This window comes from Oncorhynchus keta, unplaced genomic scaffold (assembly GCF_023373465.1).
Source record: "Oncorhynchus keta strain PuntledgeMale-10-30-2019 unplaced genomic scaffold, Oket_V2 Un_scaffold_15365_pilon_pilon, whole genome shotgun sequence".
In the NCBI taxonomy this organism is placed as follows: Eukaryota; Metazoa; Chordata; class Actinopteri; order Salmoniformes; family Salmonidae; genus Oncorhynchus; species Oncorhynchus keta.
The window spans coordinates 1-26,561 of record NW_026290799.1 but is presented as its reverse complement, the minus strand read 5'-3'; the positions used below and the strand labels follow the sequence as shown (position 1 = coordinate 26,561).

Here is a 26,561-nt window from a genome sequence, read left to right as displayed (position 1 = left end):
GATGGAGAGAATACTCCCTCTCTCACTGTCCTTCAGAGATGGAGAGAATACTCCCTCTCTCTCACTGTCCTTCAGAGATGGAGAGAATACTCCCTCTCTCACTGTCCTTCAGAGATGGAGAGAATACTCCCTCTCTCACTGTCCTTCAGAGATGGAGAGAACACTCCCTCTTTCTCACTGTCCTTCAGAGATGGAGAGAATACTCCCTCTCTCACTGTCCCTCAGAGATGGAGAGAATACTCCCTCTCTCTCACTGTCCTTCAGAGATGGAGAGAATACTCCCTCTCTCACTGTCCCTCAGAGATGGAGAGAATACTCCCTCTTTCTCACTGTCCTTCAGAGATGGAGAGAATACTAATAACATGCAAACTAGGGGTGTATGGAGAGATGGGAGGGGGTAAGAGGGGTACAACAACTAAAAAGGGTGCAGAACAAAGGCTGGGGGGCGCCAAAAGAGGGGCGCCAAGTTTCCACGACAACAGAACATAGCCAAGAATAGTTGGGGGGAGTCACATGGTGTTGAGGGCTTTTAAATCAGCGAGTAGAGCTTGAAGCCTGGGATCAGTCCATGTGGTGGATGCCAATAGCAACAATATGAGTGGGATTGGGACCCACAACCACAGTAGTGTGACGGTGATGGCGTTTGATATGAACAGGACCGCGGCTCTCACCACGGTCGACCAGGATATGAACGCAGCAGTACATGGTAGGTAAGGTCAACTATAGGGCTGCTTTTTGGTACCTATAAACATATTGTAAGAAGGCTCACTGTTGAATCTAGCCTCCTCATTTGTAAGTTGAATTGGGAGTGTTGTTAGTTGAGTGGGACTTTGTGTCTTGAATACGTTTCAGTGTTTGTCTTGAAATGAAGGTGAACCTTAGTCTTCACTTGTTTTCCCCTCTTCTTAGAATATGGTCACCATAGTCACTTGTTCCTATCCTTCTTCTTCCAGAGTTCAACGTGTTCAACATCATCCTAATGTCTCTAGCCTTGTGTGTTCTCACCATCACTGGCCTGTTCTGCAGCATATCCTGTCACAACCGCAGACGGTAAGACTTGATGTACTACAATACCCATAATGCTTTGTACTACATATGAATCTTTGCAAAGATTGTATATTATATTGACAAGATATTGGATGTCCTCAAATAAGGAAGGCAGGCCGGAGGAGGTGAGATCAGGTGGAACCATTCTAGCCAATGAGAGGGAAGATAATCGCGTAAACAGGCCATAGAGTTAGATAGAGCACTCATCTTTGTATCTGGGGCATTGTAGCATCTGTTAGAGAGCATTGGCAGCGCCATTGAGGCTAACTCTATTTAAAAGTCTTCATCATTGATTGATAGTTCCTAACTCATAGGAATCCCCACTCAGTTGACTACTTTAAAATGGTGGAGGCCCTCAATGGCAAGGCCCATTCTAAAACAGGTTATATCCAAGATGAGAGTTCTATCTATCTCTATGACGAAAGGCACATCTCCGATATAAAGTCGGTTTTTGGGCAAGTTGCAGAAATTCCACGTGCCCACTTACAGTGGGGCAAAAAAGTATTTAGTCAGCCACCAATTGTGCAAGTTCTCCCAATTAAAAAGATGAGAGGCCTGTAATTTTTTATCATAGGTACACTTCAACTATGAGAGACAAAATTAGAAAAAAATCCAGATAATCACATTGTAGGATTTTTAATGAATTTATTTGCAAATTATGGTGGAAAATAAGTATTTGGTCACCTACAAACAAGCAAGATTTCTGGCTCTCACAGACCGGCTCCTCTGTCCTCCACTCGTTACCTGTATTAATGGCACCTTTCTGAACTTGTTATCCATATAAAAGACACCTGTCCACAACCTCAAACAGTCACACTCCAAACTCCACTATGGGCAAGACCAAAGAGCTGTCAAAGGACACCAGAAACAAAATTGTAGACCTGCACCAGGCTGGGAAGACTGAATCTGCAATACGTAAGCAGCTTGGCTTGAAGAAATCAACTGTGGGAGCAATTATTAGGAAATGGAAGACATACAAGACCACTGATAATCTCCCTCGATCTGGGGCTCCACGCAAGATCTCACCCGTGGGGTCAAAATGATCACAAGAACGGTGAGCAAAAATCCCAGAACCACACGGGGGGACCTAGTGAATGACCTGCAGAGAGCTGGGACCAAAGTAACAAAGCAGTAACAGTAACACACTACGCCGCCAGGGACTCAAATCCTGCAGTGCCAGACGTGTCCCCCTGCTTAAGCCAGTACATGTCCAGGCCCGTCTGAAGTTTGCTAGAGAGCATTTGGATGATCCAGAAGAAAATTGGGAGAATGTCATATGGTCAGATAAAACCAAAATATAACTTTTTGGAGGACAAAGAATGCCGAGTTGCATCCAAAGAACACCATACCTACTGTGAAGCATGGGGGTGGAAACATCATGCTTTGGGGCTGTTTTTCTGCAAAGGGACCAGGATGACTGATCCGTGTAATGGAAAGAATGAATGGGGCCATATATCGTGAGATTTTAAGTGAAAACCTCCTTCCATCAGCAAGGGCATTGAAGATGAAATGTGTCTGGTTCTTTCAGCATGACAATGATCCCAAACACACCGCCCGGGCAACGAAGGAGTAGCTTCGTAAGAAGCATTTCAAGGTCCTGGAGTGGCCTAGCCAGACTCCAGATCTCAACCCCATAGAAAATCATTGGAGGGAGTTGAAAGTCTGTGTTGCCCAGCAACAGCCCCAAAACATCACTGCTCTAGAGGAGATCTGCATGGAGGAATGGGCCAAAATACCAGCAACAGTGTGTGAAATCCTTGTGAAGACTTACAGAAAACGTTTGACCTCTGTCATTGCCAACAAAGGGTATATAACAAAGTATTGAGATAAACTTTTGTCATTGACCAAATTCTTATTTTCCACCATAATTTGCAAATAAATTCATAAAAATCCTACAATGTGATTTTCTGGATTTTTTTCTCTCTCATTTTGTCTGTCATAGTTGAAGTGTACCTATGATGAAAATGACAGGCCTCTCTCATCTTTTTAAGTGGGAGAACTTGCACAATTGGTGGCTTACTAAATACTTTTTTCCCCCACTGTATATCAGTGCATTCGTAACAAACATTACGAAACGTCAATTCGATCAAATAAGCCTCAAATAGCAAATTAGCAATTACATTCTTTTATTGACAAATTCAACACTCTCTCGTTGACCTCCATAAAAAAATATATTCTTCTAAATAAATTATTTTTGTGGAGTGGAGTAAAACCTCTCGCTTTGCATCTCCTGACACAGTCACAGGAGGTAAGGCTTGTTGTACTACAGTACCCATTCCCTATAATTCATATATCTAAGTAAAGAGGCTCTACAGCATCTCCTGTCACGGTCGCAGGAGGTCATCTGTCTCTGGGTCATGTTTATATCTCTGGCTTACAATTACCTCTCTGAGTCATGTTGGGATCCTCAGCTAAAGTCATCTTAGTAATGACTCTCACTCATTAGCCTACATTGGAGCAAACAAAATATTTGGTAATTGAATATGATGCTTGAATGACATTGAACCTTTGAAGGTTGTTTTGGTGACAAACCTAGAAGTGTAGCCCAGAGGAGGCTGGTGGAAGGAGCTATAGGAGGCCAGCTCAATGTAGAGGCTGGAATGGAATTAATGGAACGGAGTCAAAACATGTCATTTCCCTGTTTGATGCGTTTAATACCTTTCCATTTATTCCATTCCAGCCATTACATTACAATGAGCCCGGCTTCCTCTGGCGTAGCCTTTTCCTCACTGTACGACTCCACATTTAACACAGTAGAACAGTGACACTCCATGGACATATGATGAAACTGAATGGTCTTTTACTGCAACAGTTTTTACCATGTTGGTTTACCATGTTGGTGTGCACACAAAATAATGATGGACATTTTAATGCATTGGTTTAAAATGACCAGAAAGAACACATAGAAAGTCCCACAGTTCTCTGAAAGAGCATTATATATTTTCCCACCTCCAGGCTGTGGAAGAGGGCCCATATGTATGAGAGTGCTGTGCTCCGTGACGTACCAGTCAACCCGGTGGACATCAGAGCTGTCAAGAGATCCGCCAGTTTCAGAAACCCTCTCTCATTCTTCAGAAAACAGGAAGCATCTAAGGACAACTCCAGAATCTACTACATCTACAGTAACCCTCTACCCATAGGGCTGGAGGAAGAGGACAATATCCAGAATATCACCCCTGGTGGATCGAAGGAGCAAGAAGAGCTAACCTTTCAGGACTACGCCAATGATCCCAATAGTGGTATCATCCTGGACCCGCCCAACTTCTACATGCAGCTCTAGAGCAAGGTGGCATGTTCCACTTCATGGGGGGTGTTTGATTTTTTTGTCCTATTCAAGTTTGTATTTTGGGAAAAACATTGTCTAAAGTGGATGAACTTTGATGAAGTTATTTGGAAGTTGTGAACGATCCTTTTTTCCACACTTGGATATTTATTGAATCGCCATAAAACAGTTCAGACATGGATGGTGATGATGCTTTAGAAAAGAAGCATAGCGTGAAATACACAGAGACCAGAACCATAGATAGTAGCTTCTCAGAGAAAATATCAAAAGAAAAGGTTATCATCACTGCTGAGATGAGCGATCAAAAATTGTACTCCTGGGCAATACAATTTAATTAAATAAGGGTCAGTCACAGAATAGCCTTCAGGCGATTGGCTGGGTTTCCCTGATCAGCCAATCCATGGCCTCCTTGCGGCCCTGCCTCTCCAGCTCTGCTCCAATCGTCTCCCGGCACTGCCTGTGGTACTCGTTCACCCAATCACGCTGCAGGAAGAGAAGAGAGAGTCACACACAGAGTGATAAGATACAAAATAGCAGAACTATTACTAATTGATTTCCCCGGTTTCAAAGGGCACCTGTGGATATTTCCTGAAGACCTCCTTATACATGATCTTTGTCTCCTATGGCAAAGCTGATTTGAAACTGAAAGATTGTTTTATTTCTGGTCTACTACGTGTCACTTAATTCCACCAAACAATACAGTATTTCTACACAAGTTTCAAGGGCTGTTTAAATTTTAGAGCTGCATAATGATGACTTTTTAAATGAGAAATAAATGAGTGCTTTATTTTAGTATAAATAAATAAGTGCTTTATTTTAGTATAAATAAATGAGTGCTTTATTTTAGTATAAATAAATGAGTGCTTTATTTTAGTATAAATAAATTAGTTCTTTATTTTAGTGTAAATAAATGGATGACACCTCCTAAAGAAAGTGAAGTGTGTTAAATATGGTAAAATGTGGTAAAATATGAATTCCAAAGAATGGGGACAAAGACTGACCTCTTTCTGGGTGAGAAGATCTGTGTTTACCATCTTGGCTTGGATGGGGACCAGAGTGAGAGGCTCAAACGTCAAACTGCCCTTGTTCCTGTAGTTATACTGAGCACACGGACACAAAGGTCACATGGTCTTCACTAGCCTTCACACTTCATTTTACACGTAGTCAGTCAATCTGTCTCCATAAACATCAGTATCTCTGTATACTCATTCTTCACTCTATACACACACTTCACTTCATTTCATACTTATTCAGTCAATCTCTACCTTGGGTTTTGCTGGCACCACCAGAACAACGTTTTCAATTCGAATGCCAAACAAACCGTCCTCATAGTACCCAGGTTCTGAGGAAAGGAAGGAGACAAGTTCAGGTGTGTGTGAGAGAGAAACAAATAGAGACGGGAAGAAACAGAGAGAGAAATAGTTCAATTGTCTGTGTGTTTGTGTCTGTATGCATGATAGTTAGTAAGTGTGTGTGTGTGTATGCGTTCCTGCATGTCTGTGTGTCTGCATGCATGTACGTGAGTCTGTGTACGTCCATATGTGTGTGAGCGTACCCACCATCGCTGACAATCATGCCTGCCTCCAGGGGCTCGTCGGCGAAGGTCTTGTAGGAGATCCCACAGGGTCCCTCGTGGACATTGAGGAAACATCCCACCCCGTGGCCCGTACCATGAAGGTAGTCCAGCCCAGACTCCCACAGCGCCTGGCGGGCAAACGAGTCCAGCAGGTGGCCTAAGGGTGGAGGGAGAGGAGGGGGGAGTAGAGGTTTACATTTCACATATTAGTCATTTAAAAACAAACACTGGCAACATTGAGTACTCCACAAACAACAAGGTCTCACCTTTGGTTCCGTTGGGGAAAATGGCAGCGCTGACAGCTATATGTCCCTTCAGAACATAGGTGAAGGTTTCCTGAGATACAGAGAGAAAACCTATAGGTCACTGAACATACCACTGGGACTTTCCTTCTGTCATATGCTGTAGCAGGTCATGAGAGGAGAGGCATATGGATAATTGTTACCTTCTCATAAGCAGAGGGGGACCCAAAGTGCATGGTGCGGGTGACGTCTGTTGTTCCATCACTAGAAAACACCAGAATTTATGAGAACAATAGGTTTTATTTGTAACGTGCTTTTCTTATGTGTCACATTATTATTTATTACATGTAGCATTATGTGTAGCATTATTACATGTAGGATTATGTGCAGCATTATTACATTTGGGGTGGCAGGGTAGCCTAGTGGTTAGAGCGTTGGACTAGTTACGAGTTCAAACCCCCGAGCTGATAAAGTACAAATCTGTCGTTCTGCCCCTGAACAGGCAGTTAACCCACTGTTCCTAGGCCGTCATTGAAAATAAGAACTTGTTCTTAACTGACTTGTCAGTTCTTAACTGACTTAAAGGTAAAATAAAATAAATAAAATGTAGGATTATGTGCAGCATTATTACATATAGGATTATGTGTAGCATTATTACATGTAGGATTATGTGCAGCATTATTACATGTAGGATTATGTGCAGCATTATTACATGTAGGATTATGTGCAGCATTATTACATGTAGGATTATGTGCAGCATTATTACATGTAGCATTATCACATGTAGGATTATTGCTTACATATACTGGGCTCCAGAGTCGAGGAGGTAGATTTCGTTTAGAGAGAGAGTTCTGTTGGTTTCAGGGAGGGGTCTATAGGACAACAAAAATAAGTACATAAATACAAAATAAGTTATCAAAAACATGATTATAGACAACTCTACATGAATTACAGTGTAATAAAGTTCTACAATAAACAAAGGAACCTGTAATGAATGATTGCTCCGTTTGGTCCAACACTGGAAATGGATGGGAAGCTGAGTCCGACAAAGTCTTTCTGTTGGCTGAAACCACATAAAATACATTAATATTTACGTGTGTATGTAAGCAATAAGGACTGAGGGGGTGTGGTATATGGCTAATATACCACGGCTGTGGGCTGTTCTTAGGCACGCATCGCAGAGTTGAAGGAGGTACATACAGTTCCTAATTGTTTCAATAGAGGATGCTAAATATCCCTCTCATGCAAAAGCCTCTGACTCACTGGGAATATCTCAGTTACATACTCCTCGTGTCCGCTCTACTCTCTCCTCGTCTCCTTCTCAAAACCCATTGGATGAGAAAGCCAGAGATCCCTCCCCTCTGACCTTCTCCTCCAATGTGTTTTGAGAAAGAGATGAGAGATGTGTATGCAACTGTCCTATTCTTTGTGCTTCAGAAATGATTTTTCCCGGTGTAGTGACTGCAGGGAACCGAGACAATCTCAATCTAAAGATCCAGTGTAGTGACTGCAGGGAACCGAGACAATCTCAATCTAAAGATCCAGTGTAGTGACTGCAGGGAACCGAGACAATCTCAATCTAAAGATCCAGTGTAGTGACTGCAGGGAACCGAGACAATCTCAATCTAAAGATCCAGTGTAGTGACTGCAGGGAACCGAGACAATCTCAATCTAAAGATCCAGTGTAGTGACTGCAGGGAACCGAGACAATCTCAATCTAAAGATCCAGTGTAGTGACTGCAGGGAACCGAGACAATCTCAATCTAAAGATCCAGTGTAGTGACTGCAGGGAACCGAGACAATCTCAATCTAAAGATCCAGTGTAGTGACTGCAGGGAACCGAGACAATCTCAATCTAAAGATCCAGTGTAGTGACTGCAGGGAACCGAGACAATCTCAATCTAAAGATCCAGTGTAGTGACTGCAGGGAACCGAGACAATCTCAATCTAAAGATCCAGTGTAGTGACTGCAGGGAACCGAGACAATCTCAATCTAAAGATCCAGTGTAGTGACTGCAGGGAACCGAGACAATCTCAATCTAAAGATCCAGTGTAGTGACTGCAGGGAACCGAGACAATCTCAATCTAAAGATCCAGTGTAGTGACTGCAGGGAACCGAGACAATCTCAATCTAAAGATCCAGGATCATCAGTGAAGTTGGAGAGCAAACATCAGAGACGTTGTTATTACATAGCTTCCTTATTTTATGGTTGAAGTGAAAAGTAGAACCCCACCTGCGTAACTCCTCGGCCTTATCTGCTGCAGATATCTCAGTCACTGTGCCTTTTGGAATCTAGAAAACCACAACCACACAGTACATGACACGCAGTCATTGCAACACTCACAGCCAAAAAGTCTGCAATCATAAAAGTGTAATACCACTTTCAGCTACAAAACTACTGGAAATTACATTTAAAAAACTACATATAAAGTACCTCTTTTTCCAACCAAGCGAAGAGCTCACAAAGGGCGACAGCATCCTTGATCTGTGGTTAAAGGAGAAAAAGTCCAACAGGATCAATGGCTGGTTGATGATACAATTATGGCGATTTGATGATGTGTAAAATCCAAGTAAATAATTGTAAGGGTCAAAAGGTTAAAGGTAACTTACATGGGCCATTTTCATCCCTTGAATCTCGGTGGCGTTCTTGACAGCTTTGGCGAGGCAGAGAGGAGTGTAGGGGATAGGAGACCGGTGGGCCTGTGGGACAAAACAGAACAACAAAGCAATGAATTAGTAGGTACCTGATGCTACACATATCATTTGACTAAATAGGCCTACATGTAAACTCAGCAAAAAAAGAAACGTCCCCTTTTCAGGACCCTGTCTTTCAAAGATAATTCGTAAAAATCCAAATAACTTCACAGATCTTCTGTGTAAAGGGTTTAAACACTGTTTCCCATGCTTGTTCAATGAACCATAAACAATGAATGAACATGAACCTGTGGAACGGTCATTAAGACACTAAGGTCAAAGTTATGAAAACTTAGGACACTAAAAAGGCCTTTCTACGGACTCTGAAAAACACCAAAAGAAAGATGCCCAGGGTCCCTGCTCATCTGCATGAACATGCCTTAGGCATGCTGCAAGGAGGCATGAGGACTGCTGATGTGGCCAGGGCAATAAATTACAATGTCCGTACTGTGAGACGCCTAAGACAGGGAGACAGGACGGACAGCTGATTGTGTAACAACAGCTGCACAGGATCGGTACATCACACCTGCGGGACAGGTACAGGATGGCAACAACAACTCTTACACCAGGAAAACACAATCCCTTCATCAGTGCTCAGACTGTCTGCAATAGGCTGAGAGAGGCTGGACTGAGGACTTGTAGGCCTGTTGTAAGGCAGGTCCTCACCAGACACCACCGGCAACAACGTCACCTATTGGCACAAACCTACCATCGCTGGACCAGACAGGACTGGCAAAATTGCTCTTCACTGACGAGTCGTGGTTTTGTCTCACCAGGGGTGATGGTCGGTTTCGCGTTTATCGTTGAAGGAATGAGCGTTACACCGAGGCCTGTACTCTGGAGCGGGATCCATTTGGAGGTGGAGGGTCCATCATGGTCTGGGGCGGTGTGTCACAGCATCATCGGACTGAGCTTGTTGTCATTGCAGGCAATCTCAACGCTGTGCGTTACAGGGAAGACATCCTCCTCCCTCATGTGGTACCCTTCCTGCAGGCTCATCCTGACATGACCCTCCAGCATGACAATGCCACCAGCCATACTGCTCGTTCTGTGCGTAATTTCCTGCAAGACAGGAATGTCAGTGTTCTGCCATGGCCAGCGAAGAGCCCGGATCTCAATCCCATTGAGCTTGTCTGGGACCTGTTGGATCGGAGGGTGGGGTCTAGGGCCATTCCCCCCAGAAATGTCCGGGAACTTGCAGGTGCCTTGGTGGAAGAGTAGGGTAACATCTCACAGCAAGAACTGGCAAATCTGGTGCAGTCCATGAGGAGTCCACTGCAGTACTTAATGCAGCTGGTGGCCACACCAGATACTGACTGTTACTTTTGATTTTGACCCCCCCTTTGTTCATGGACACATTATCCCATTTCTGTTAGTCACATGTCTGTGGAACTTGTTCAGTTTATGTCTCAGTTGTTGAATCTTATGTTCACACAAATATACACATGTTAAGTTTGCTGAAAATAAACACAGTTGACAGTGAGAAGACGCTTCTATTTTTGCTGAGTTTATTAACAAAAGTACTTTACATTGTTTGGGGGTAACTCATCCCCATCCCACTCATTCTACCAATGTGACACAGCCACTACACAGTTGTACTCTCTCACCTTGGGAATAACCTGCATGAGCACCCACTACAGCCATTTTGTGTCAGGAATTACACAGTCGCACTCTCTCACCTTGGGGATGACCTGCATGAGCACCCACTACAGCCATTTTGTGTCAGGAATTACACAGTCGCACTCTCTCACCTTGGGGATGACCTGCGTGAGGGCGCAGCTGGCTTTGTCGCTGATCCACACCTTCTCCTTGGGCCCCAGGGAGGCACACACAGCCTGCAGCTCTGTGAACACAGACTCATAGGGGGCAGTCTGGATGCTAAGCTCCACCTTGGAGGGCGTGTCCAGCTGAAGGTGCTCCCTCACCGTCGGCACGGCCAGACGCTTGATGTCCACGAAGAGCCTAGGTGGGGTCAGAGGTCAGATTCATGACCTACTTCTCATGGGAGATCAAAGTATGCTGTGCTTTCTATACTGTGTCAGAGAAAGGACAGTCGGGAAAGAAAGTAAAGTGTTTTTATTTTAGATTCATTAAGGTGCTTTTAGGATTTAGGTGCTTTTACCTGATTGTGTTCATTCCAACGATGGCGTACGCAAAGAAAACAGGGTTGTACTCGATGTCAGAGCCACGGAGGTTGAACAGCCCTGGGAAGAGTAACACAGTTAAAACACACTACCACTTTACACCTGTTTGGTGGGAACGATTTTTCCTGTTCTCCTTCCACAAATTCAGTAATGTATGTAAGCATTTCATTGTAAGGTCTACTACACCTGTTGTATTCGGCACATGTGACAAATACAATTTGATTTGGATTTTTATGTACAGTGGTTTGAATCTTGTAAACAGCTATTTAACAATGTGTCTTCTGCTAAAAATAAATTAGCTAGCACTGTGTTATTATTAATATGATCCTAATCATTATTATTATTATTAATAATTGTATTATTATTATGATGATGAGGTTACCCTCCTCACCCTCTAGGGAAGAAGCCCAGACAAACCCCCTCATTTAGACACATTAGTCTAAAAGTGACTGGACGACTGCAATCAACATCAACATCAACATTGTCCTCCCTAATTAACACAAACACTCTGGCCAGCCAATCAGCTCTGAGAGCTCTATAGGCTCGTTAGGGCCAGCTAACGAGGTGCTCAGACAGGCATCTACAGGGACACCCGTACAGCCTCAGGGTTCTTGGATCGTGATCAGAGGGTGTCGTGTCTACCTCACAGGGTTATGCAACCTAACTGTTTGGTGAGGTCATTCAATAAAGTCCTGTAGGTCTACTGGTTGGGCAGACGTTTGTTCCAGCCCAGCACTAACACACCTGATTCAACCCATCAACTACTCTTCAATCAAGACATTTGATTAGGCTGTCATTGTAAATAATAATTTGCTCTTAACTGACTTGCCTAGTTAAATAAAAATGTGTTGAATCAGGTGTGCTAGTGCTGGGTTGGAACGAAAGCCTGTGCACCCTGTACCTCGACATGACCAGGGTTAGTGAGTTGGTGATATTTTATATGGTAATTCCAACGACTGTTTAGGGTGAATTATATAGGACAAATTTCTCTGTTCTGTGTTATAGTAACTATATCAGTATAAAGGGAATCATACATGCAATCTCATCCAGCGCCGTGGCAACGAACCAAGAGATCTTCCTCTCGGCCATCTTGGATCTCAGAGCGGTCATCTTGTCCTGCCAGGTCAGACCTGGAACAGAGGAGGACCTGGATTAACTGTGAACCATTGATGAGGAAGATGTATCAACAACATTGTACACACATGTACAGCTACTACCTTTCAACCAATCACAGGATAGGATACATAACACCTCTAGAATGTTGAATAGGTCAATAATGGCTCCAAGCGGTACTACCGACCCGTGAACCCCAGGCCCAGGGTGAGGAGCTGAGTGGAGGGTCTGGTTGGACGGTCCATCCAGATGGCATCTATCAGGTTGTCCTGAACAGCCACCAGGGAGTGGCCTGCACTGGCCAGGGCCTTAGACATGTTCTTCCACTGGTCTGGATGGAACAACAGACAGGTCATGTAACCATAGTCAGCACCAAAATGGTAGATACTTAGCACTGGAAGTATAGTACACAACATGTGCTACACCATTATCACTGTGTTACTGTGTACGACGTAAGAGATGTGGAACTCTACGGACCAGCAGCAATGATCCAGGGGTCCACTCCTACTGTCGAGTTCTCAGGCAGCACACTGATCAGCCAGTCCTCCTGGCTAAGTGTCTCCTTCAGACCTGGTGACAGGAAACACCCGCAAATGAGCCAGAAAATACTGACACATCTCACAACAGAGTCGACGGTCCCGTGTGTAGGATGTCTTATCAAGAGAAGCGTCGGCCAATCTATGCTACAGTGGTTAAGTGCATTTCTTTTAAAAGTTTTAACGTTAGATGCAGAAGAAACCAACTTCCACTTATACTAGCTTCAACTAGGTGTCTTCAGATGCCATATCCATTAGAAACCAACTTCCACTTATACTAGCTTCAACTAGGTGTCTTCAGATGACATATCCATTAGAAACCAACTTCCACTTATACTAGCTTCAACTAGGTGTCTTCAGATGCCATATCCATTAGAAACCAACTTCCACTTATACTAGCTTCAACTAGGTGTCTTCAGATGACATATCCATTAGAAACCAACTTCCACTTATACTAGCTTCAACTAGGTGTCTTCAGATGCCATATCCATTAGAAACCAACTTCCACTTATACTAGCTTCAACTAGGTGTCTTCAGATGCCATATCCATTAGAAACCAACTTCCACTTATACTAGCTTCAACTAGGTGTCTTCAGATGCCATATCCATTAGAAACCAACTTCCACTTATACTAGCTTCAACTAGGTGTCTTCAGATGCCATATCCATTAGAAACCAACTTCCACTTATACTAGCTTCAACTAGGTGTCTTCAGATGCCATATCCATTAGAAACCAACTTCCACTTATACTAGCTTCAACTAGGTGTCTTCAGATGCCATATCCATTAGAAACCAACTTCCACTTATACTAGCTTCAACTAGGTGTCTTCAGATGCCATATCCATTAGAAACCAACTTCCACTTATACTAGCTTCAACTAGGTGTCTTCAGATGCCATATCCATTAGAAACCAACTTCCACTTATACTAGCTTCAACTAGGTGTCTTCAGATGACATATCCATTAGAAACCAACTTCCACTTATACTAGCTTCAACTAGGTGTCTTCAGATGCCATATCCATTAGAAACCAACTTCCACTTATACTAGCTTCAACTAGGTGTCTTCAGATGACATATCCATTAGAAACCAACTTCCACTTATACTAGCTTCAACTAGGTGTCTTCAGATGACATATCCATTAGAAACCAACTTCCACTTATACTAGCTTCAACTAGGTGTCTTCAGATGCCATATCCATTCAAGAACTAAGAGTGTTGTTGTTGTTGTTGTTTACCCATCTTCATGAGGGTCCAGTTGTTGTCCATCTGCTGGCTGGCCTGGAGGAAGTACCGTCCGTCTGTCCACATGGCCGCATGCTTCTCTGTTACTATGGCCGTGCCTGGAGACATGTCATCAATCAATCAAGGCTACATATCTGTTCTCTGTTACTATGGCCGTGCCTGGAGACATGTCATCAATCAATCAAGGCTACATATCTGTTCTCTGTTACTATGGTGGCCTGGAGACATGTCATCAATCAATCAAGGCTACATATCTGTTCTCTGTTACTATGGCCGTGCCTGGAGACATGTCATCAATCAATCAAGGCTACATATCTGTTCTCTGTTACTATGGCCGTGCCTGGAGACATGTCATCTTAATCATTCATTAGGCTACATATCTTTCACTGTTACTAGGCCGGGCAAAGGTGTCATCAATCAATCAAGGCTACATATCTGTTCTCTGTTACTATGGCCGTGCCTGGAGACATGTCATCAATCAATCAAGGCTACATATCTGTTCTCTGTTACTATGGCCGTGCCTGGAGACATGTCATCAATCAATCAAGGCTACATATCTGTTCTCTGTTACTATGGCCGTGCCTGGAGACATGTCATCAATCAATCAAGGCTACATATCTGTTCTCTGTTACTATGGCCGTGCCTGGAGACATGTCGTCTTAATAGCTGATTCTTAGTCATGTCTTTCGTTGTCACTATGCTACTGTTCAAAGGTTGTCAAGCAAGGCTACAGAACTGTCCTGTTTCTATGGCCTGATTTCATTTTATTATCAACGTGTCCAATCTCTGACCCTAATTCAATACAAGCAAATGTCTGTCTATATTATTTACAGATGCCCTGTTCTTTCTTAGGGCGTATAAGTTCACTGTTATAATCAAGGTGTGCATTTATGGGAAATGACAATACAACTTTCCTGGTATTGTATGAAGTGTTGATTTCATCTGGTCTGACATGACCAAGGCTGAGATAAGTTTGTCTTTGTGTATTCACTGGTGTTCTCGCCATATCAGCCTCCTTTATAACAAGGGAACTAGATCCTGACACAAGTACACACACACAATACCTGCGGAGCCATTGAAGCCACAGATGAATTCACGTCTGCAGTCACATGGTGCGATGTATTCACTCTGTAACGAGAGAGAGAGAGAGATCAGATCCAGCAGTAATCAGGTATAAGTGGTCCCCTAGCAGTTATTATAACATCTTAATTATTCCCCTCTTCACATCACGACTCAAGACCAGAGAGAGAGAGGGTGTAACGGAGGGATGAGGTTTAGAGAGAGAGAGAGAGAACGAGTGAAAGATGTGGAGATGGAGAGGACCCTGCTAGAAAGTCACATTGTCCATTACTAGAGGTCAGGCAGACTTATACTCACTATTGTTCATTATTTCTAATTAGTAATTCTGTGTGTGTGTGTGTGTGTGTGTGTGTGTGTGTGTGTGTGTGTGTGTGTGTGTGTGTGTGTGTGTGTGTGTGTGTGTGTGTTCTTGCGGTATGCGTGCGACCGTGTGTGTGTGTTCAGTACCTGGTGTGCGTCTCCAGAGGGGACAATGTAGGCCTGGATGGGCTCAGCGATGTACTTGGTGTTCCTCATGGCTTGCCGTAGCTGCCGCAGCAGCTCCACTGTGATCTTGGGAGACATGGCAGCGTCTAGGGAGAGATACACAGGCGGTAAAGCCATAACAGACGAACTGAACAGGCAGCCCAAGAATGGGACTCCGGAGGGATCCACAGTTACAGTATGCTCCTGCCTCCCCTCTCGAGTAGGTTAGTTAGTTTCAGTCACAGTTACAGTATGCTCCTGCCTCCCCTCTGTTGAGTTTCAGTCACAGTTACAGTATGCTCCTGCAGTCAGTCAGTTACAGTATGCTCCTGCCTCCCCTCTCGAGTAGGTTAGTTAGTTTCCTCCCTCCCCTGTTGAGTAGGTTAGTTAGTTACATTAGTTACAGTTATTCCCCTCTTCACATCACTGCCTCCCCCCTCTCAGTAGGTTAGTTAGTTTCAGTCACAGTTACAGTATGCTCCTGCCTCCCCTCTCGAGTAGGTTAGTTAGTTTCAGTTTACAGTGAACAGTAGATGCTCCTGCCCTCCCCTCTCGAGTAGGTTAGTTAGTTTCAGTCACAGTTACAGTATGCTCCTGCAGTATGCTCCCCCTCTCGAGTAGGTTAGTTAGTTTCAGTCACAGTTACAGTATGCTCCTGCCTCCCCTCTCGAGTAGGTTAGTTTACAGTTAGTAGGTTAGTTAGTTTCAGTCACAGTTACAGTATGCTCCTGCCTCCCCTCTCGAGTAGGTTAGTTAGTTTCAGTCACAGTTACAGTATGCTCCTGCCTCCCCTCTCGAGTAGGTTAGTTAGTTTCAGTCACAGTTACAGTATGCTCCTGCCTCCCCTCTCGAGTAGGTTAGTTAGTTTCAGTCACAGTTACAGTATGCTCCTGCCTCCCCTCTCGAGTAGGTTAGTTAGTTTCAGTCACAGTTACAGTATGCTCCTGCCTCCCCTCTCGAGTAGGTTAGTTAGTTTCAGTCACAGTTACAGTATGCTCCTGCCTCCCCTCTCGAGTAGGTTAGTTAGTTTCAGTCACAGTTACAGTATGCTCCTGCCTCCCCTCTCGAGTAGGTTAGTTCATCTGTCTCAGTCACAGTTTTACCTCCACAGATACAGGGGTTTAAACCACAATAGAGTAACTGAACAGGCACACCGTGGCTGAAGATGCTCCCTCAGAACTAGACTACACACAGCAGTGTAATACAACTGGAATGACCCTGGTTTATATCGACTCTACCATTGGAGCATGCTTTTGTTACACTGTTTCGTTACCTTGGTGCCAGAAGTGGACCATGTATAGCCTAAACTAGAATCAACATCCTACAAAATGATAAGGAATAATAACATAAACGCTTCGTTTAACATACCGGACAAACTAAACATATATGTTATTTATTATTGTGAACTCAAACTATTAAAAATGCAATTACCTGAGCCCATGTTGTCTTCAGCCGTCTATGAGATATCTGACAAATAGCCTGTTAACGTGGGGCTCAAAGTCTTAGTCTGCACCTGGATCTTTAACCTTGCTGACTCAGACAAACTCAGGGTTAAATATTAACAGATTATGATTATTATCTTTGCTGCAATTGCAAACAATTCAATTACCCTTAGGCCTGAATGCTGCCTTTATACAGTATACTTTGATCATGCATCAAGGTCTAAGAAACCCATCTACAAAAAGGCATTTCGTGAGATCGTGATTTTGAAAGATTTGACATACTGTAAGGTGTATAATGGATAATATCAGTGGTTTCATTTCAGGTCGTTAAAGGAATAAAATCATCCCATATTATTGATGGGGTAGTTTTATTCATCGATGCCAGAATGGGCGTCATCCAATCGCCTCAACAAAGCCACCACCGAACTCACGGATTGGCTGAAACCTACATGCGATGTTGTTTACCATTTGAGAACAATTATTTGGGAAGTTCGCTGGCAACAAGTGGTGGGAAACTAATTAAATTGCTAATTGAATGATTCCAACTGGCATAATTGTGTTAATTCAATGCAGTTATTTTGTCGCAGTTGGGATAGGTGTGGCATTTCATCAGGTTACTGTGGGGGATATTCAATGGAAAAGTTACTTTGAGCAAAATAATACGAATTTCATAGCCAATATTGTATATATTTCATTAGAGTATGAGTCACACGTTGTTCATAGCTGTAGTAGTTAACACATTATACATATATTTTCTACAAAAAAATATTCGTGGGCTTTGCCTATCTTGCTAGCTAGACAACATTAATGGGGCTACGCGAGTAGCATGTAGCACGCGAGCGTCTTCCACATTACAACCACACGATATTCTCTATTCATTGCTTTCTTGCATCGGGCACCTGAACCCCCGATAGAAAGTTTGTTAACACCATGTCAGTCTAATAAGATAACGTTAAATTGTACATTTACCTTAGAAATGCAATTCTGTCGTTTAAAACACTATTTTATGCAGCTGTCGCTTGTGTTAATTTACAAAACAGTAGGCTGCCATTGAATCCTTGACGTTTCTGGTCACGTGACACGAGCTTCTTCCAATAACCACACGGAGATGAGACTCGCCTCCCTTTAATTCAAAATACAGCGGCTCAAGTAAACAACAACATGTATGAACCAGTATGTAGCCTACGTCCCTGCATAGGAGCAAAAGGCCTATAGAAATTTCACGTTTTCAATAATTCGTATTTATCCAAATATATGTTTTCATCATCACATATTATTTTTATGGTTACTCAATAAAAACATATATGCAAGACTTCGAAATTCACCTTAAATGGGAATGTGGCAGTTTAATACATTAATGCATGAGAAAACAATGCATACATACAATGGGACACATTTGCAAACATTTACAGCATCTCTTTCCTTCAAATTGCATTTTTGATACAGTAATTGGACAGGGAAGGGCAATGAACAATTGTTGCTCTATTACGTTTGCTTTGATGTTCTGGATATTGGGCTGAAACAGTAAACTCAGTCATATTTACCCAAATGTGGAATATTTACAATATAGTACAGGAAGTTGGCATTTAGTTGGCATCTAAAGTATATATATATATGTTTTATATCTAGGATAAAAAAACAAATAAACAAAAAAATGCTTGCTTCAAGAGCAAATTCAAACCCACACCATTCAGACCAATGACAAAAAGATCATCAAAATATAGACTTCATTGCAGTTTAGAAAATAGGAATATTTGACAGTTCCAGTGTTGATTCAAAGTGAGGGTTAGGGCTATGCCCAAATGGCACCCTATTCCCTATATAGTGCACTACTTTTGACCAAAGCCCAAGTCTTTGCTAGGTAAAGCCCCGCCTTATCTTAGCTCACAGGTCACTATAGCAGCACCCACCTGTAGCATGCGCTCCAGCAGGTATATTTCACTGGTCACCAACAAAGTCAATTCCACCTTTGGCCGTCTTTCCTTCCAGTTCTCTGCTGCCAATGACTGGAATGAATTTTTAAAATTACTGAAGCTGGAGACTCATATCTCCCTCACTAACTTTAAGCATCAGCTGTCAGAGCAGCTCACAGATCATTGCACCTGTACATAGCTCATCTGTAAATAGCCCATCCAACTACCTCATCCCCATATTGTTATTTTTGATTTTTTTTTGCTCCTTTGCACCCCAGTATCTCTACTTGCACATTCATTTTCTGCACATCTATCACTCCAGTTTGCCTGCTAAATTGTAATTACTTCGCCACTACAGCCTATTTATTGCCTTACCTCCCTAATCTTACCTCATTTGCACACAATGTATATCGATTTGTTCTATTGTGTTATTGACTGTACGTTTGTTTATTCCATGCGTAACTCTGTTTAGTTGCTTGTGTCGCACTGCCTTGCTTTAACTTGGCCAGGTCGCAATTGTAAATGAGAGTTTGTTCTCAACTGGCTTACCTGGTTAAATAAAGGTGACATATATATATACATATATATTTTTGAAGTCCTCTGGTCAGAAGTAGTGCACTATATGGGGAATAGGGTGCCATTTGGGATGCAAACCTAGATCTACAGTATAAACTACTGCTGGATCAGAGAGTGTAGGAAGTAGGCTGCAGCTATCGTCAACATCACCAGATATCTCCCAGGCTCCAGCAGTTGTCCAGAACTTCCTGTTTAAATTAACATTGAGATGAAAGATTGTATTACATGAATACGGCTACACAGTAAGGTTTATTTGTATGTTTCTGTTCAGTTATACACTATCACACCTACTGTATTGGGTGTGTGTGGGTGGGTGGGTGGGTGTGTGTGTGTGGGTGGGTGTGTGTAGGTGGGTGGGTGGGTGTGTGTGGGTGGGTGTGTGTGTGTGGGTGGGTGTGTGTGTGAGTCAGTGGTGTACTTACTTGAGCAACCTTCTGTCTGCTTGAAGATGCCCATCTTCTCACTGTCTTTGATAGAGTTCATCTTGTCCGTACTCACCTCCCCTGGAAGTCAACAGGGTTATTGGTTATTAAAAGTCACAGTAGTATGTAGCATTGAGTTACCACAGTATTATTACAATGTTATTGCCACTTTATTCTGCCCTGTAATGTCTTCATCAGGCTTCCCTAAACTAAGAATATTGTGTAAAGATTGTTTTGGAGTCTGTGAAAGCTTGGATGGTATATCACGCATTCTCTGCCAGAAAGTTGGTTGGCCCTCTTTGATGTCACATAGGTTGATACATTGTTATGTTTTCATTTATGAAGCCCTTTTACAAAAAGTTCCACTGTTCCTAACATCATTACTAAACTGTAGTCATACTAGCTACCACACCCGGTCTCAGGGATGACTAACTCTGTAAATTCCTGTGGTCTCTCAGAGTTAGGTAAATCAGCTTTAGTTTTCTTGAACATTATTTGTGGAACAATCTTCAAAATGTTAAATGTGAAGTTCTGGTGCCTCTAGGTCCATTCAGAAAGCTGATTGAGGACCTTATTACTGATGAATGTGATGTTCTGGTGCCTCTAGGTCCATTCAGAAAGATGATTGAGGACCTTATTACTGATGAATGTGATGTTCTGGTGCCTCTAGGTCCATTCAGAAAGATGATTGAGGACCTTATTACTGATGAATGTGATGTTCTGGTGCCTCTAGGTCCATTCAGAAAGCTGATTGAGGACCTTATTACTGATGAATGTGATGTTCTGGTGCCTCTAGGTCCATTCAGAAAGCTGATTGAGGACCTTATTACTGATGAATGTGATGTTCTGGTGCCTCTAGGTCCATTCAGAAAGCTGATTGAGGACCTTATTACTGATGAATGTGATGTTCTGGTGCCTCTAGGTCCATTCAGAAAGCTGATTGAGGACCTTATTACTGATGAATGTGATGTTCTGGTGCCTCTAGGTCCATTCAGAAAGCTGATTGAGGACCTTATTACTGATGAATGTCTTTGTTTTTTATGACCGTGTTTTTCTTTATGCTTGCATTTGGTATTTATATTTTCATGTGTGTATTTTCTGTCATTTATTGTCTCAGTATGACTCAATAAATACATCTACAGCCTAGTCTGAGTACCCAGATCAAGGAAAAACTGTTTTTTTCATTAAGATAGTTATCATTCACAACTCTGTATGTCTTCATCGGGCAGCCCTAGACTGAGAACGTTCCACTGTGTTCTTCTGATGTCATAAAGGCCATCCTGTCTGTGCTATACTGTGGTACCACTTCTCCATACACTGCTCTCCTCTGTCATACTGGGACAGACAACTTGGAGGGGGACACAGGCTGCATCCCAAAGGGCACCCTATTCCCTACTTAGTGCACTACTTTTGACCAGGATGCATAGGACTTTGGTCAAAAGTAGTACACTATAGAGAATAGCCAGACACTTAACTCCTGCATCAGGTTACCCAGCAGTTTTTCTAGGTTTTGTAAGGCTTTTGAATGGGCAGAATTATTCATTGTCTGGACAGACACAGAGGCCTGAGCAGCTAGCTACTTAGTGCACTACTTTTGATCAGGGACATTAGGGTTCTGTTAAAAGTAGTGCACTATGTAGGGAATAGGGTGCCTTTGGAACACAACTATATCTGAGTAGCTCTCACACAAGGGCTGAGAAAACAACAAAGCTTAATGGAGGGAAGAATCAACACCTAGCATAGCATCTACACAGACTCCCACGATTTGACAGTTCATTGAAAACGACACACAAAAACCCTGGTAATTGCTCTGTAGCATGAGGAGGAGTTGTTTTTCTCCATTATACAAGGCTTAATCTGTGTCCTTCAAACCATCTGTGAGCAGCCTACTAGAGGTCGACCGATTAATCGGAATGGCCGATTAATTAGGGCCGATTTCAAGTTTTCATAACAATCGGAAATCTGTATTTTTGGACACCGATTTGGCCACTTTTTTTTTATTTTTTTTTTTTACACCTTTATTTAATCTTTATTTAACTAGGCAAATCAGTTAAGAACACATTCTTATTTTCAATGACGGCCTAGGAATGGTGGGTTAATTGCCTCGTTCAGGGGCAGAACGACAGATTTTCACCTTGTCAGCTCAGGGAATTCAATCTTGCAACCTTACAGTTAACTAGTCCAACTGTAGCGATTCTCCTCTTCGTCTGAGGAAGAGTAGTCAAGATCGGACCAAAATACAGCGTGGCACGTGTCCATGTTAATATTTATTTGAACTCAGAACACTAAGACAAAATAACAAAAATAGACCACCACGAAAGAGTTCTGTCTGGTGCAGACACAGAGACAGAAAACAACTACCCACAAACACAAGTGGGAACAGGCTACCTAAGTATGGTTCTCAATCAGAGACAACAATAGACAGCTGCCTCTAATTGGGAACCATACCAGGCCAAACCCAGAAATACAAAACATAGAATGCCCACCCGAACCTACGCCCTGACCAAACCAAAATAGAGACATAAAAAAGGAACTAAGGTCAGGACGTGACACCAACGCTCTAGCCACCTGCCTCTCATTGCACTCCACAAGGAGCCTGTTACGCGAATGCAGTAAGCCAAGGTAAGTTGCTAGCTAGCATTAAACTTATCTTATGAAAAAACAATCAAACAATCATAATCACTAGTTAACTACACATGGTTGATGATATTACTAGTTTATCTAGCGTGTCCTGCGTTGCATATAATCGATGCGGTGTGTATCGTTGCTCCAATGTGTACCTAACCATGAACATCAATGCCTTTCTTAAAATCAATACACAGAAGTATATATTTTTAAACCTGCATATTTAGCTAAAATAAATCCAGGTTAGCAGGCAATATTAACCAGGTGAAATTGTGTCACGTTCATTGCACGCAGAGTCAGTGTATATGCAACAGTTTGGGCCGCCTAATTTGCCAGAATTTTACGTAATTATGACATAACATTGAAGGTCGTGCACTGTAACAGGAATATTTAGACTAATGGATGCCACCCCTTAGATAAAATACGGAACGGTTCCGTATTTCACTGAAAGAATAAACGTCTTGTTTTCGAGATGATAGTTTCCGGATTCGACCATATTAATGACCTAAGGCTCGTATTTCTGTGTATTATTATGTTATAACTAAGTCTATGATTTGATAGAGCAGTCTGACTGAGCGGTGGTAGGCAGCAGTAGGCTCGTAAGCATTCATTCAAACAGCACTTTCATGTGTTTTGCCAGCAGCATTTCGTTGTGCGTCAAGCATTGCACTGTTTATGACTTCAAGCCTATCAACTCCCGAGATTAGGTTGGTGTAACCGATATGAAATGGCTAGCTAGTTAGCGGGGTGCGTGCTAATAGCGTTTCAAACGTCACTCGCTCTGAGACCTGGAGCAGTTGAGGGTGGCTGTTGTCGTTGTGTTGCTGGTTCGAGCCCAGGGAGGAGCGAGGAGAGGGACGGAAGCTATACTGTTACATTGACAACACTAAAGTGCCTATAAGAACAACCAATAGTCAAAGGTATATGAAATACAAATGGTATAGAGAGAAATGGTCCTATAATTCCTATAATAACTACAACCTAAAACTTCTTACCGGGGAATATTGAAGACTCACGTTAAAAGGAACCACCAGCTTTCGTATGTTCTCATGTTCTGAGCAAGGAACTTAAACGTTAGCTTTTTTCATGGCACATATTGCACTTTTACTTTCTTGTGTTATTTAAACCAAATTGAACATGTTTCATTATTTATTTGAGGCTAAATTGATTTTATTGTTGTATTATATTAAGTTAAAATAAGTGTTCATTCAGTATTGTTGTGATTGTCATTATTACAAATACATTTTAAAAATCGTCTGATTTATCGGTATCAGCTTTTTTTGGTCCTCCAATAGTCGGTATCGGTATTGAAAAATTATAATCGGTCGACCTCTACAGCCTACCTCCTCATTCTTCAAAAAGGCATTCCTCCACTCACCAACACCCACAGCTCGTGTTTCAGCACCTCCATTCCCTCTCTACCTGACTGTCAGTTGTAACACTTTAATGACAAAGACAACTATATAAGTGGTGTGATGTTCAATTACTCAGACAACATAATTATAACGTTTCGGATGTAAACAATAGGTTTACATTCCAGGTGAATGCTTTTGACTAATGTAGTGTGTCATGGCCTCCAAGGCCAGTGCAGACACGGCACACTACCAAGGACTGTGGGATCTCCTTCTCTGTGGCCGATGTGAGTAAGACATTTAAACGTGTTGACCCTCGCAAGGCTGCCGGCCCAGACGGCATCCCTAGCAGCGTCCTCAGAGCATCGGCAGACCAGCTGACTGATGTGCTTACGGACATATTCAATCTCTCCCTATCCCAGTATGCTGTCTCCACATGCTTCAAGAGGGCCACCATTATACTTGTACCCAAGAAGGCAAAGGTAACTGAACTAAATGACTATCGCTCCGTAGTACTCACTTCTGTCATCATGAAGTGTTTTGAGAGACTAGTCAAGGATCATATCACCTCCACCTTAGCTGTCACCCTAGACCCACTTCAATTTGTGTATCGCCTCAATAGGTCTACAGACGATGCAATCGCCATCACACTGCACACCGCCCTATCCCATCTGGACAAGAGGAATACCTATGTAAGAATGCTGTTCATTGACTACAGTCAGCATTCAACATCATAGTACCCTCCAAGCTCATCATTAACCCTGGGTCTAAACCCCCGCCCTGTGCAATTGGGTCCTGCACTTCCTGACGGGCCGCTCCCAGGTGGTGAAGGCAGCAAACACTTCGCTGATCCTCAACATTGGGGCCCCACAATGGTCCGTGCTCAGCCCCCTCCTGTACTCCCTGTTCACCCATGACTGTGTGGCCATGCACACATGCATGATCTTGCACTTCAGGAGGCTGAAGAAATTTGGCTTATCACCAAAAACCCTCACAAACTTTTACAGATGCACAATTGAGAGCATCCTGTCGGGCTGTATCACTGCCTGGTACGGCAACTGCTCCGCCCACAACCACCGCAGGGCTCTCAAGAGGGTGGTGCGGTTTGCACAACGCATCACCAGGGGCAAACTACATGCCCTCCAGGACACCTACAGCACCCGATGTAACAGGAAGGCCAAAAAGGTCATCAATGACAACAACCCCCCGAGCCACTGCCAGTTCACCCCTCTACCATCCAGAAGGCGAGGTCAGTACAGGTGCATCAAAGTTGGGACCGAGAGACTAAACAATAGCTTCTATCTCAAGGCCATCAGACTGTTAAACAGCCATCACTAACCTCAGAAAGGCTGCTGCCTACATACAGACTTGAAATCATTTGCCACTTTAATAAATGGATCACTAGTCACTTTAATAATGCCACTTTAATAATGTTTACATATCTTGCATTACTCATCTCATATGTATACACTGTATTCTATACTATCTATTGCATCTTGCCTATGCTGCTCTGTCATTGCTCATCCACATATTTATATGTATATATTCTATTAAATTCCTTTACTTATATTTGTGTGTATTAGGTAGTTGTTGTGGAATGTTAAGATTACTTGTTAGATATTGCCGCACTGTCGGAACTAGAAGCACAAGCATTTCGCTACACTCGCAATAACATCTGCTAACATCTGTATGTGACCAATAACAATTGATTTGATTTGACCTTTCCAATATAACGTTCGACTGGTGATAGACCTACGCTGTATTGTCACTGTTAGTATTTGACTTGAACTGACGTTTACCTTAAAATGAGGGACAACAATGTGCAGTAGCTGTCTTTCTTACTCAAATTGCTGTCATCGCTTCAACACCTCTGCAGTGAACCTGTCCTGAAACCACTTCTGAATATGGGTGACTAGCTTCTCACTACTTTCAATGACTCACTGAGGAAGATACTTTATTGTTTTTCTGAAGACGCTGTAGGCTCTTAGACTATAAGCTCTAGGGGATCTCCCTCACAAGTGCTTAAAGATCCAATGCAGCCGTTTTATCTCAATATCAAATCATTTCTGGGTAACAATTAAGTACCTTGCTGTGATTTAAAATGGTCAAAAATAGCAAAGAGCAATTTCTCAAGCTAGAATTTTGCTAGGACTGTCTGGGAGTGGTCTGAGTGAGGAGCTGAAAACTGAAAATTAGCTGTTATTGGCAGAAAGATTTGGAACTCTCTTTCTTATTGGTCTATTAACTAATTTACCACCTGGTGATATCACCAGGCAGGCTAAAGCGCCATCCCACTAAAACAGGCAAGAATTTCAAGCTGTCTTTTCAAACAGCTCTTACGTTAAAAGAGCATTATCATAATTATATTTTAACCTCATGGTGAGGAAAAATATATATTGTAAAACACAGGAATATCACTTTTCGACTGCACTGGGACTTTACACTTTATTGTTATTGTTAAAACAATTCCCCCACATGCACTGTCAGATGTTATAGGCTGATGTGATTAATCAGCACAACCCACCCACTTCCTTTTTACACCTTACATGTCACCACTCCCTGTTCAGTTTTAGGGTCAGGAGAGGGGACTTGGTATATTATCATGGGTACAGACAATAATGAATTCTGTCATGTTTTGACTTTGCCATAATTATCAGTGTTTGTGCTGGAACATTTGTCTGTGTGTTATTTGGAAAGAATGTAACTTTTGAACAATATATAAATTCAAAGGGAACACGCTTTGAGTCAGATTTTGATAAAGGAATATTGGGCATCATTGCACTGAACCATAGACGAACAATATACTTC

The 26,561-nt window shown here is 42.6% G+C and overlaps 2 protein-coding genes and 2 long non-coding RNA genes across 13 annotated transcripts; 3 read left to right on the top strand and 1 right to left on the bottom strand.

The window, feature by feature from the left end:
- The first annotated feature begins 538 nt into the window (after positions 1 to 538).
- Positions 539 to 4,447, top strand: si:dkey-246e1.3 (uncharacterized). Its single transcript, XM_052514206.1, has 3 exons — positions 539 to 706; positions 954 to 1,050; positions 4,003 to 4,447. The coding sequence occupies exons 1-3, from the start codon at positions 595 to 597 to the stop codon at positions 4,325 to 4,327; spliced, it is 534 nt and encodes a 177-aa protein (XP_052370166.1). The 5' UTR covers positions 539 to 594; the 3' UTR covers positions 4,328 to 4,447.
- Positions 4,448 to 4,454: 7 nt separating this feature from the next.
- Positions 4,455 to 19,915, bottom strand: xpnpep1 (X-prolyl aminopeptidase (aminopeptidase P) 1, soluble). Of its 2 annotated transcripts, none has more exons than XM_052514205.1 (21): positions 19,777 to 19,915; positions 17,835 to 19,542; positions 15,406 to 15,530; positions 14,943 to 15,006; positions 13,872 to 13,976; positions 12,578 to 12,670; positions 12,288 to 12,431; positions 12,022 to 12,117; positions 10,966 to 11,047; positions 10,595 to 10,805; positions 8,760 to 8,849; positions 8,584 to 8,634; positions 8,383 to 8,441; positions 7,134 to 7,211; positions 6,949 to 7,020; positions 6,352 to 6,412; positions 6,173 to 6,242; positions 5,890 to 6,063; positions 5,596 to 5,672; positions 5,332 to 5,430; positions 4,455 to 4,813 (listed from the first exon to the last, which is right to left on the bottom strand). In XM_052514205.1, exons 3-21 carry the CDS (start codon positions 15,520 to 15,522, stop codon positions 4,694 to 4,696), a joined length of 1,863 nt encoding a protein of 620 aa, XP_052370165.1. In that variant the 5' UTR covers positions 15,523 to 15,530; positions 17,835 to 19,542; positions 19,777 to 19,915; the 3' UTR covers positions 4,455 to 4,693. The 2 variants fall into 2 exon arrangements, with proteins under 2 accessions (XP_052370165.1, XP_052370164.1); XM_052514204.1 differs by lacking the exon at positions 19,777 to 19,915 and adding an exon at positions 16,855 to 16,902 and having other exon boundaries at positions 17,835 to 17,947.
- LOC127927581 (uncharacterized) lies at positions 12,677 to 13,859 on the top strand. Of its 7 annotated transcripts, none has more exons than XR_008128062.1 (3): positions 12,677 to 13,045; positions 13,459 to 13,576; positions 13,636 to 13,859. It is a non-coding gene; the product is annotated as an uncharacterized LOC127927581 (long non-coding RNA). The 7 variants fall into 7 exon arrangements; XR_008128059.1 differs by having other exon boundaries at positions 13,400 to 13,576; XR_008128063.1 differs by lacking the exon at positions 13,459 to 13,576 and adding an exon at positions 13,105 to 13,222 and having other exon boundaries at positions 13,754 to 13,859.
- On the top strand, positions 15,504 to 16,273 carry LOC127927580 (uncharacterized). 3 transcript variants are annotated; one of them, XR_008128058.1, is made up of 3 exons: positions 15,504 to 15,647; positions 15,871 to 15,924; positions 16,118 to 16,273. It is a non-coding gene; the product is annotated as an uncharacterized LOC127927580 (long non-coding RNA). The 3 variants fall into 3 exon arrangements; XR_008128056.1 differs by lacking the exon at positions 15,504 to 15,647 and adding an exon at positions 15,730 to 15,772; XR_008128057.1 differs by lacking the exon at positions 15,504 to 15,647 and adding an exon at positions 15,783 to 15,805.
- Positions 19,916 to 26,561: the final 6,646 nt, after the last annotated feature.

Coding starts and splice junctions, on each gene's coding strand:
- si:dkey-246e1.3 (XM_052514206.1), top strand. CDS start 595: ATGAGTGGGATTGGGACCCACAACCACAGTAGTGTGACGGTGATGGCG. Junction 707..953: donor TATGAACGCAGCAGTACATG/GTAGGTAAGGTC, acceptor TTCTTCTTCCAG/AGTTCAACGTGTTCAACATC. Junction 1,051..4,002: donor TCCTGTCACAACCGCAGACG/GTAAGACTTGAT, acceptor TCCCACCTCCAG/GCTGTGGAAGAGGGCCCATA.
- xpnpep1 (XM_052514204.1), bottom strand. Junction 12,671..13,871: donor CTGGACCCTCATGAAGATGG/GTAAACAACAAC, acceptor TCCTGTCACCAG/GTCTGAAGGAGACACTTAGC. Junction 10,806..10,965: donor GTTGGAATGAACACAATCAG/GTAAAAGCACCT, acceptor GACCCCACCTAG/GCTCTTCGTGGACATCAAGC.